This window comes from Sorex fumeus, unplaced genomic scaffold, assembly GCF_029834395.1.
Source record: "Sorex fumeus unplaced genomic scaffold, SorFum_2.1 ptg000093l, whole genome shotgun sequence".
Taxonomy (NCBI): Eukaryota; Metazoa; Chordata; class Mammalia; order Eulipotyphla; family Soricidae; genus Sorex; species Sorex fumeus.
In genome coordinates, this window is record NW_026606150.1 from 1,430,209 (window position 1) to 1,442,366 (window position 12,158).

The 12,158-nt window shown below is 43.5% G+C and overlaps 1 protein-coding gene across 1 annotated transcript; it reads left to right on the forward strand.

Moving 5' to 3' along the window:
• Nucleotides 1-8,754: 8,754 nt before the first annotated feature.
• Nucleotides 8,755-10,539, forward strand: LOC130039932 (secretoglobin family 1D member 2-like). Its single transcript, XM_056131913.1, has 3 exons — nt 8,755-8,889; nt 9,165-9,355; nt 10,399-10,539. Exons 1-3 carry the CDS (start codon nt 8,835-8,837, stop codon nt 10,426-10,428), a joined length of 276 nt encoding a protein of 91 aa, XP_055987888.1. The 5' UTR covers nt 8,755-8,834; the 3' UTR covers nt 10,429-10,539.
• The last annotated feature ends 1,619 nt before the right edge of the window (nt 10,540-12,158 follow it).

Here is a 12,158-nt window from a genome sequence, read left to right on the forward strand (position 1 = left end):
AGCGGTCATCTTTAAATCTCATTACGTGACCAGCCCATCTGAGTTTTGACACCTTGGCAAATGAGACAGCGTCCCTGATTCTTGATCGTCAACGGATGTCGGAACTCCGGATTCTTTCTCTCATTTGAGTGAAACGTGATATTCCAAACATTGCTCTTTCTATTCTTCTTTGGGAGACCTGAATAGCTTTCTCATCCTGTTTGAGTAGGGCCCAGGTCTCTGAGGCATATGTTAATGCAGGAAGAACAGTGGAATCAAAGAGATGTGCCCGGAGCCGGAGGTTCTTCGTCCTCTTAGCTATTTCTTCGACGTTCTTGAAGGCATTCCAAGCCGCTCTCTTCCTCCTGCGCAGCTCGGGTGCCAGGTCATTTGTCATGTTGACTTCTCGACCTAGGTACATAAAGCTGTTGCATTCGTAGATGGTCGTTCCGTTGAGAACGAATGGGGCATTAGAAATGAGGCTGTTTCTCATAAATATTGTCTTCATAAGATTCAGCTGTAGTCCTTCCTTTCCACACTCACGGTCAAAGTCGGCCAGCATTTGTGGCGCTTGGCTGATGTTTGGTGTTATTAAAACAATGTCACCAGCAAAGCGGAGGTGGTGTAGTTGCTGACCATCTATCTTCACTCCCATTCCTTCCCATTCTAGTCGTCGCATGATGTTCTCGAGGGTGGCACTGAAGAGTTTCGGTGAAAAGGTATCACCCTGCCAAACCCCTCTCTTGACATCAAAGATCACTTCTTTGTAGAATGGTGAGATCCTGGTAGTGAATCCGCAATACAGCTCATGGAGGATCTTGATGCATTGGGCTTGAATGCCCTGATTGGCTAGGGCTTCAATGACCACTTCCGTCTCAACAGAATCAAAGGCCTTCTTTAAATCAATGAATGTTAGACAGAGCGGCATCTTGAACTCTCGAGAAACCTCAATGAGCTTGGTTATCGTGTGGATATGGTCGATGGTGCTGAATCCTTTGTGGAACCCTGCGTGCTCGCATGGTTGTCCTTCATCTAGTGTTCTGCCAATCCTATTTAGGATGACTCAAGTGAACAACTTGTAGATGACAGAAAATAGGCAGATTGGGCGATAGCTACCAATGTCATGGATGTCTCCCTTTTTGAACAGTAGTACGTCCTGCTGGTTTTCCATTGGGGCGGAACCGTGCATTCAGACAGGTAGCGTGTGAAGAGCTGAGCCAGTGTATTGATGAGTACTGATGGCAGGTTCTTCAGGTGTTCAGGTCTGACCTTGTCTGGGCCGGGTGCTGTTTGTTTCTTTACCGACGAAATGGCGTGTCAGATTTCGGAAGGGAGAATGTTGGGAACGACATATTCATCCTGTGGAATTTGGTATGTCGGCAAGTGGACATGGCTATCAAAGAGATTTTAGTAGAAGTCATGAATAATCTTCTCCATTGCCGTTCTGGAGGATGTGATGGATCCATCAGGACGTCGGAGGGCAGTCATCTTGGTCTTGTAGTTGGCGAAGGACAGGCGGGCGTTATGAATACTTTTCCCGGCTTCTGCTGCATCTAACAGTACTTCTGCTCTTCTCTCTTTGAGGTCTTCCTTGATCGCATCTCTGCACTGCTTTGCGAGCTCGGACGTTAGCTTGCGGTTGCCTGAGGCATGCGACAAACCACGCTGGCGAATTAGCTCAAGAGTTTTTGAAGACAGACTTTTTTTGTGGCTATCTCTCTCGGCGTTCCTCGCACATTCATGGAGGTGCTGAACTAGTCAATCATATTCCTCGTCAATGTTGTCAACAATAGATCTTCCCATGTTGCCACAATAGCGCCAAAGAGTTCCCAGTTGGTGGTCATTCTGGGAGTTCTCTTTTTGGACTTTGCAGCCCTTTCTCCCCGCTCTGTGAAGTAGAATTTTGCACGAAGGAGACGGTGGTCCGATCCCGTTCGAAATTTTGGGACAACAGCTACATCGGTCAGGCAAAACCGTTGATTAAATATGATGTGGTCTATTTCGTTGTGGAATCGTCCACGGGGAGACTCCCATGTCCAACGTTTAGATTCTGCCTTCTGGAATTGTGAGTTACCATGGATGGTCTTGGTCGACATGATGAACTCAGACAGTCTCTCACCCTGTCGAAACTACCTCCACTACCCAGCCGCGGCCACACTCCAGGACGCTTTCTGGACACATCATAAGACACTAAATTTCCAATTTCCAGAATTGTCATACCATATTTGATAAGGTTCAAATATGGTAACACCTACAAGGGCGATTAGAGGTCGCCCCAAAAGCCTCTATCCCTTTCGGAAAGACTCGCAAGCTACCGAGCGTATTCCACCCGCACGGAAGAGCCTGGCAAACTATCTGTTGTGTATTCGATATGCCAAAACCCAGTAACTACAACTGGTCTCATTCACCTGACCCAGAAGTCTTTACCGACATGGCAGCACTGAGAAGGATGAGAAAGGAGAGGCCGACAAAATCTCAAGGCCGAACTAGGCTGCCACAACGAAGGAAGACAAAAATGATCGTCTGTACTTTGAATGCACGTATGCTAGCATCAGATGCATCCATCTAGGACCTGATGGTACAAGCGCGAATGATCAAGTACTACATCATTGGTCTGACTGAGAAAAGAAGGCACGAATCTCATCATGCCGTTTTCGACACTGGAGAAAAGAGGTTTGGAGGTGTCGGTGTCCTTGTCAACACAAACTTGACCATGAGCATTGATTCATTCGAATGCCTAACAACCGGAACCAGACGTTTACATTTGAATAGATGTGGCTCACTGCCGGCAGTTTCTATCTTTGTTGTCTATGCATCAACATCTCATCATGATGAAAGAGAAATCGAGAAGTTCTACATGGAGCTGGAGCAGTTCTATAAAGAAGACCACACCTTCTAAAGATCATTGTGGGTGATTTTAATGCCAAGATAGGACCGACAAGATCAGCTGAAGAATTTCACATCGGGACCCATGGCCTAGAGTGGAACGAACAGGGTGAGAGACTGAGTTGAGGCAGTCAAGCATTTTTTAATATCTGCAGAGTTTCACATTTGCCCAATGATGATGGTCTAGAAACTGGTGCACTAGCATGAACATACTATTAATCAGTGATATGGTTCCTTGATTTCATTATGATTAAAAAGCACTGAAGTCTAGTACACTAGTAATTTGTCATGTTGGGAAAACAAAAAATAAAAAAGTTGGAGTATCAGCACTGACATCTCCCCTCAATCATATGATCATCTAATCTTTGATAAAGGTGCAAAAATGTGAAGTGGAGTAAGGAAAGCCTCTTTAACAAATTATGCTGGCAAAAAATGGGCTCAGAACTCTGCCTAACACCATGTACAAAAATAAGATCAAAATGGATTAAAGACCTCAACATCAGACCAGACACCATAAGGTACATTGAAGACAAAGTTGGCAAAACCCTCCATGACACTGAGGCTAATGGTACTTTCAAAGATGCCACACCACTGGCCGAGCAAGTGAAAACAGAGATAGATAAATGGGACTATCTTAAACTAAGAAACTTCTGCACCTCCAAAGAAACAGTGACCAAAATACAAAGACAGTCTACAGAATGGGAAAGGATATTCACCGAATACACATCTGACAAGGGGTTGATAACAAGGATATACAAAATACTGGTTGAACTCCACAGGAAGAAAACATCCAACCCCATCAAAAAATGGGGCAATGAAATGAACAGAAACTTTCTCAAAGAAGAAATCCAAATGGCAAAAAAGCACATGAGAAAATGCTCTACATCTTTATTCATCAGGGAGATGCAGATCAAAACCACAGTGAGATACCATCTCACACCTCAGAGACTGGCCCACATTCAAAAGAACAAAAGCAACCGATGCTGGCGCGGATGTGGCGAGAAAGGGACACTCCTTCACTGTTGGTGGGAATGCCGACTAGTTCAGCCCTTTTGGAAAACAGTATGGACGTTTCTCAAAAAATTAGAAATTGAGCTCCCATTTGAACCAGCGATACCACTCCTGGGAATATACCCCAGAGAGGCAAAAATGTGTATTCGAAATGACATCTGCACTTGTTTGTTCATTGCAGCACTCTTTACAGTAGCCAGAAACTGGAAGTAACCTGAGTGCCCAAGAACAGATGACTGGTTAAAGAAACTTTGGTACATCTACACAATGGAGTACTATGTAGCTGTTAGAAAAGATGAAGTCATGAAATTTACATACAAGTGGTACAATATGGAAAGTATCATGCTAAGCGAAGTGAGTCAGAAAGAGAGGGATAGACATAGAAAAATTGCATTCATCTGGGGGATATAAAGCAACAAAATATGAGATCAATACCTAAGAATAGCTGAGATCAACACCAGAAGGATTACTCCATAGCTTAGAGGCCAGCCCGATATTCTAGGGGAAAGGGCAGTTCAGATAGAGAAGGGAACACCAAATGAAAGGTGTTTGGAGGATCCTCCCAGTAGGGGAAATGCATGTTGAAAGTAGACTATGGACTGAACATGATTGCCACTCAATGCCTCTTTTGCAGACCACAACACCCAAAAGGAGAGAGAGAACAAAGGGGAATGCCCTGCCACAGAGGCAGGGTGGTAGGGGGAGTGGGGGGAAATGGGCACTGGTGGAGGGATGGGTATTTGATCACTGTATGACCGAAACTCAAGCACAAAGATTTGTAAATCTACAACTGTACCTCATGGTGCTTCACTAATAAAAAAAAAAAGTTGGAGTATCAGACTTTCCTATTCAGTGTCCTGTCTTAGTACTAATTTGTTTTTTTCTTTTCTTTTTTTTATGTAGGAGTACTGCTATTTATTCAGTCACTGAGTAGCTGATTGAATTGTACATGAAATCCACCTTTCTTTGTTTTCATTTTTTATAATTTTATTTATTGAATCACTATGAGAGCAGTTACAAAGCTTTTGGGTCTAAGTCTCGGTCATACAATGCAACACCCGTACCTTCACCAGTGCCCATTCTCCACCACAAAAACTCCAGTATACCCCCATTCCACACCCTACCCCTGCCTGTGTGGCAGATGATTTCCACATTACTCTCTCTCTACTTTGTTCTCATTCAATATTTCGACACCAGACCCACCATTATTATTTGAGATTTTACCCCAACACTCAGATATGCTGAAAAGGCAACAGTAGACAATTTGTGTTCTATTGCTGGTTATGAATAACATATGATGTCGCGTGGCTGCAGTAGGGCCATGTGATTTTGAAATTCCAAAATTTTAACACTTAAATCTGGAGGGATTTCTGTCAAAAGCCACTGGGTTTCAAGATTTGCTCCTGAGTCTCTGGGATCATGGCCATTGAGCAGCTTGATCATGAGCCAAAGAGGCCGTTCGTGGGCGATGACTTGGGGTTTCGTTGTGTTGGGGAGGACAGGCCCGGCTCCTCCCCCATCCCATGAGGCCCAGAATGTCTCGTCACTGCGGGCCCAGAGCTGACTGTCCAATGGCCTCTGGAGGATGACGAGCACTGAGCCGCCAAGAGGGAGCAGGTGGAGGGACAACACCTTTACCCCCTGGGGTGGCCCGGCGGCAGTAACCTACTGCAGGGTTCGGACACATTTCTGCCAAAAGCCTCTGGGATTCTAGATTTGTTTCAGAGTCTCTGGGATCATGGCCGTTAAGCGGTTTGATGAGGAGCCAGAGAGGCCGTTCATGGGCGATGACTTGGGGTCTCGTTGGGGTGGGAAGGACAGGACCCGCTCCACCCCCATCCTGTGAGGCAATGTGTGTCTCATTACTGGGGGCCTAAACCTAACTGTCCAGTGACCTCTGAAGGATGGCGCCCACTGGGCCGATGGGGGGAATAGGCCAAGGCACGAAACCTATTTCCACCTGGGTTGGCCCAGCACCAGTAACCTACTGCAGGGACCGGACGCATTTCTGCCAAAAGCCTCTGGGTTTTGAGATTTGTTTCTGAGTCTCTGGAATCATGGCCATTAAGCAGTTCAATCAGGAAACAGAGAGGCCATGCCTCCAATTATACAGCAGAGCCGGAGGTGGTTTGTGGGTGCATTTCTCACATACCTAACTTTTGGCCGTTTAATTTCTTGGCAAACTTTGCCCCAAGTTTTTGGGGTCTGGCCAAAGGTACAGGAGCAATTTTGGGGTATCTGGAAGTCTGAAGGCGCCATCAGGCTGCTGATGCACTCACCTCACAGGTACAGATTGACCTGCTGGCGGCACCATACCCCCAAGTACTAATTTGTTTTTTGATTTGTGGGAGGCGGTATCACACGCTGTAGGACTCAGGATTTATTCCCAGCTCTGTGCTCAAGGATCATTCCTTGTGGTGTTCAGGGAAACAGATGGGATTCAGGATATCAAACCAAGATCTGCCTCTTGCAAGTCAAGTGTCTTTACCTCTTAACTGCAGCTCTGTCCACCCAATTCATTTCTGCTGATATAATAGTTTTTCCAAGAGGGTAAATATTTATGTACTTAGATAATTATTGATGTATAATGTTATTGAACATCCACCACCTCCATTGTGCCAAAGATCTTCTTTCACTAACTTTAGGTCATTTCTCCCACCACCTCACATTTGCCAACAATCCACTTTCAAGCCTTCATCTTCTCCATCTTTTTAACCCTTGCTGACCTCAGTCTATATTCAGATAGGTCAGACCATAGAGGAGTGCATTTAATTCATTCCTGTACTAGAGCTTAGAGTACATAATTATATTCTGAGAATTGATACTATGCTGGACTGCTAAAGGATAAATGTATCAATGATCAAGAAATATGGAGAAAAAAATATAGTTTGGATCCCTAGTGACAAAAAGAATTGAGAAGGCTAGTAGTGCTGGCACCAAAACCACCGTGAAACAGAAGATGAAATAACAAGATGGTACTGGCTTGACTTCCCATGTTAACTTGCCTATATGTCAGATGTTTGTAGACTAACCTGAGGATAAAATTGAGAAGGTATCTTTGTCAAGATGTTTCATTCGAGGTAGAATTTAAATGTAAATACCAGCTCTATTTTTTAATTTGTCCATTTTATTTTCATGAGGTTGTTCACAATAATTGATTATGTTCAATATTTAATCGCCAATCCCACCACCATTTCACCTCTCCACCACTATTATTTTGAATTTTCCAACCACGACTAAAGCCTGCCCCACAGGCAGATGCTAGATAATTTATTTTGTATTGCTTATTATGAGTAGTATGAGATGTCATGAGTCCGTGCGCTCATGGAATTCTAAAATTTGAAGTAGCTGAGTTCTGGAGACATCTCTGCAGCATGCTACTCTCTTCTGAGATTCCTTTGTGAGTCTCTGGATCATGGCCGCTAATGTGCTCACATGGCACCTGGAGGCAGTTTGTGGGCATGACTGTCAGAACACTAGAAGGGTGGAGAGACGGGACGAGGTGACTCGTTTTGATTCTGTGAGGCCTGGAGTTTTCTTTTTTCTTTCTTTCTTTTTTAAAAATTATATATATTAAGAGTTACAAAGGTTTCATGTTTGAGCTTTGATCATACAATTATCAAACCCTCATTCCTTCACTAGTGCACATTCTCCACTACCAAATTTCCTAGTATTCCTCCCTTACCATTCCACCCCTTCCCTGACTGTGTGGAAGACAAATTGCACAATACTCTCTATTTACTTTGGTTACATTCGATATTTCAACACCAATCCCACCACCACTGAAACCTGCCGAAAAGCAAAGCTGGACAATTTGTTTTGTATTGCTTGTTATGGTTGAAATATAATGTTGCCTTGCGCCCTATGAATTCTAAAATTTTAATAATTAGGATCTGGGGAGACCTCTGCAGGGAGTTGCTCAGTTCCAAGATTCGTGTGTGTGTCTCTGGATCATGGCCGTGTGGGAACTTAAGTAGTTCGTGGCCGTTTGTGGGCCTCATCTCAGAGTCCTGTGAGAAGTAGAAATGGGGTTAAGGAGATTCCCCAAACCCCATTTTACCACCCTCACCATCACGCCTGCCTCTGGAAAGCCTGGCATTCCATGCCCACACGCAACATCTTCCAGCAGAGAAATGGTCCAGCTCCTCAACTAACCTCCAAGAGAACATAATGCCCCTGAATCTTCCCAGGTAGACCGAACCAGGGTAAAAACTCTGGGGCTGTCTCAAAATGGGGGCAGGAAGATTCTGCCTGAAGACAAAGTAACACACAGGATTCTTCTATTTTTTCAATAGATATCATTTTTGATCCTTAGAAACTGTCCATGAGTAAGAATTTACTTGTTTGGTAGGTATTTTTTCCTCTTTATATTATTTTCTCTTGGAATCATGACTGCTATTGTTTTCTTCCAACCTGTTTCTATATTCACAACCTGACCTTCTCAAGTACTCAAAGGAAAAATCAGAAAAAGGTATTATTTGACAGTGAGGGTACAATCTCCTCCTACTCCAATTGAGCATTTTCTAAATTCATGCTTGATAACATTCATGCATATATGTGTTCAAGAAATATATGCTTTTTTCTTGTTTGCCATTCTGGCAGTGTATTTCCAAAGCAGACAGTGCTTAAAATCATGAGGTAATAATCTTATCACATAAATCAAATATTTATTTAGGAAGCAATCACGGTGCTAATTGCCAAGAACCAAAACTCTTGCCTCAGCAAAATGGGAAATGAAAACTTAAGCAACACTTTGGAATCTGTAACATTGTGGTTAGGAGCAGCCCTGAATGAGGGAGAGAGGGATGGAATCGAGGTCAGCTGACCCGCATGTGTTCTTAGGGGCAGTACTAGAGAGGATCACTAGGTACAAATAGCCCTGGGCTGCTCAGGCTCCTGAATCCAGCTCCTAACTTCTTCTCATTACCCAGAAGCTGACGCTCAGGTCCAAACACAGGATGAAGCTGTCCCTGGCTTTTGTCCTGGTTGCTATAGCCCTTTGCTGCTACCAGGGTAAGTCCTCAGTGAATCAAGCGTCCTTGGGCATGCTGACCAGTAGTATGACTTTACCACAGTACCAATAGTAACTGTAATGGAAAACGTTTAATTGTTAGAGATCCGAGTTCTATTTTCTAGATTAATGGTTACCATGTTCTCTACAATTTTGCATGAGGTCATGCACAGAAAGTGGCATATGGCTTCTTGGTATTTTCTCCTTAATCTGACTTTGAGGAATATCAGGAACTACCCAACTATCAACATGCTTGTTTCTTTTTCTTTTGTCACAGCGGATGCAGGAGCTGTCTGTCCATCAGTTGCTCAAGATCTAGTTAATTTCTTCACGGCTCCAGACCATGTCTACCTCAGAGAACTTCTGAAGTACGACTTATCTCAGCAGGTTGTGGCGGATAGGATGGAATTAAAGCAATGCTCGAATAACATGAGCATGAGAAACAGACAGCTCATGAACAGACTATTGGTAATTTCTTTCTTCTTTCTTCGTATGGGTTTTGCAGAGATGCACTGCAGAAAGGAGGGTGATCTTCTTTTAGGATTCACTAATAGAGACTGGCCCTGTGTTCACTTATGATAAGTAATCTGTGTTTACGTCATCCTTTAGGACAATTATACCTACCTATCACATGGGTCAGGGCAAAGGTCAGGACAGGGACCACCATCCTAGGTCACCAGAAAGGCTCTGAACCAGACTGGCTTTCAGAGGGGGAAAACTAAGCCCAATGAGTGATGTGGAAGTGGCAAGTATCTTTTGCCACTGCCTGAGAATTTTCAGATGGAAAGTCCCCTTATCATTGGGGAATGTGTGAGAACGGAGAGACTGTGGATATCGTGTGGGCAGTGGGATACCTGAAGAAAGAAGAGACCGAGTTAATTGGGAGGGAAGCAGCACTGGTTTATTTCAGCTTCCACTGCCATTTTCTTTAGTGTCCTGAGAAGTGGACAGAGATCACTGCATAATTGCTCCTGCGCCACAGCTGCTGTTACAACATCTACACTAGGTCTTCATCAATGATGCAGATGTCTGAGGGCTCCACTATATCTCTCTCTCTAGGAGAGGAGGTGATGATTCTCAGAAAAAGCCCATAAGAGCTGGATTATTTCTGCTACGTACATGTGCCTCAGGTTCAAGTTGCACATCGTGCGGCCAGGAATCTCTGAAAGTGAACCCTCCCATCCCTGTCCTAAACTATTAGTCCTAAGTCACTTTGGGGCTATCAAAAACTATATTTGACCTGGGACATCAGAGAGAATTTGTGGATTTCATCATCCAACTCATCTTCATTAGCTCTCAATTGAATTGTGAAGTAGGTCATTGCTTGTTCACTAGAACTGTAATTGGTCAGTGTCAGTTTCTCCCACATGCTGTGCAAGCCTTGTCAGCTTTTTCTTCATTGTGTTGATGACATCCTTGAAACCCGGGTGTGACTGACAGCCTGTGTTAACTTGGTTTCTCCTGAGCAGCATCTTTGACACCCCACATCCTTTTTTCTTTTTCTATTTCAGATGAAAATTTATGCCAAGTGCCAGGAATAGAAGGGGAAATTCTTCTATACCATCATCCAGAGGTTGCAATAATTAAGTGATCTTTCTAGAAAATGAGTGCATGAGTTACAATATTTGTTCTAATAAATTTCTTTCCCTGAACATCTCTGCTTGCCTTTTTATTGCCTGTTTTGATTCAGGAATGTACGACCTTGATAGGGGAAGTATTTCCCTTGAAGTGGTCCTTGAGTGTTGAAAACAGTCAAGTACAAAATATGCGGAACCAGTTGCACATGTCAAAGTAGGTGCAGGAGTCTCACATGAAATATTTCTGTATCTCTGAGTCATTCTGCATTTCATTCCATTCTTTCCATTAGAAAGCAATGAAGAACAATTAAGACAGAACCTAGCTGACCATTTCAGGGAAATATTGCAATATTAGAGGGGAACAGTTCTTTTTAAAAAATTTTTTTTGAATCACCATGAGATAGTTAAAAGCTTTCGTGTTTGGGTTACAATCACACAATGATCAAACACCCGTCTCTCTGCCAGTGCACATTCCCCATCACCAACATCCCAGGCATGTCTCCCCTCCCGCCCCTTTCCTACCCTCCTGCCTCCATGGCAGACAATATTCCCCATACTCTCTTTCTCTACTTTTGGGCATTATGATTTGCAGTACATAAACTGAGAGGTTATCATTTTTGGTCCTTTATCTACTTTCAGCACACATCTCCCATCCCGACCTCAAGCCATCATTTTCTTAGTGATCCTTTTTCTATTCCAGCTGCCTTCTCCCCGGACTCATGTTATGTTGCTGTTTTTTTCCAGCCCCAGATAGATAGATTTTTACTTTCCTTTAGTTACACATTGACTCATTTAGGAGCCTTGCACAGTAAGAATCTAAATCACTATCACTATCACTGTCCTCCAGTTGTTCATCAATTTGCTCGAGCAGGCCCAGTAACGTCTCCATCGTGACAATTGTTACTGTGTTTGGCATATTGAATACGTCACAGGGAGCTTGCCAGGCTTTGCCGTGCGGGCGAGATACTCTCGGTAGCTTGCCGGGCTCTCTGAGAGGGGCGGAGGAATCGAACTCAGGTTGACCATGTTGGCCGCTTGCAAGGCAAAGGCCCTACCCACATTGCTATCGCTCCAGCCCAAGAATCTAAATTAATAAACAATGAAGTTATGTTGAATTCAAGGTAAAAAAATTATAGATTTTCTTTTCTCACCTGTTATTATTTAAGTGAGTTTTTTTGTGTTTAAAGTAATTTCATAATAAAAATACTATAGTAAATCAAGTATTCTGCAAAAATAAGAAGGATACATTTAAATGTATTTGTATAAAATGAAGTTGGGATGCTGGAGAGATAGCACAGCGGATAGGGCATTTGCCTTGCACGCGGCCGACCTGGGTTCGATTCCCAGCATCCCATATGGTCCCCTGAGCACCGCCAGGAGTAACTCCTGAGTGCAGAGCCAGGAGTAACCCCTGTGCATCGCCAGGTGTGACCCAAAAAGCAAAAAAAAAATAAATAAATGAAGTTGGTATAAGCAACTCTAGTAAGAGAAGAACACGTTTTCAACGTCAGGTAGAGACTCCGGAACCCAGAAATAACCAGACCTTCAAGGCCATTTTCTGTACCCACTGTTCAATTTCCCCAATATATGGCCTTCCTTTAGTTTGCTGTCCAGAATATTCCTTTGAGTGAATTATTTGGCCTCTCCATAAGTTTTTACTGAGATATTATTTCCTAGAAGTCATTTCATTTTGA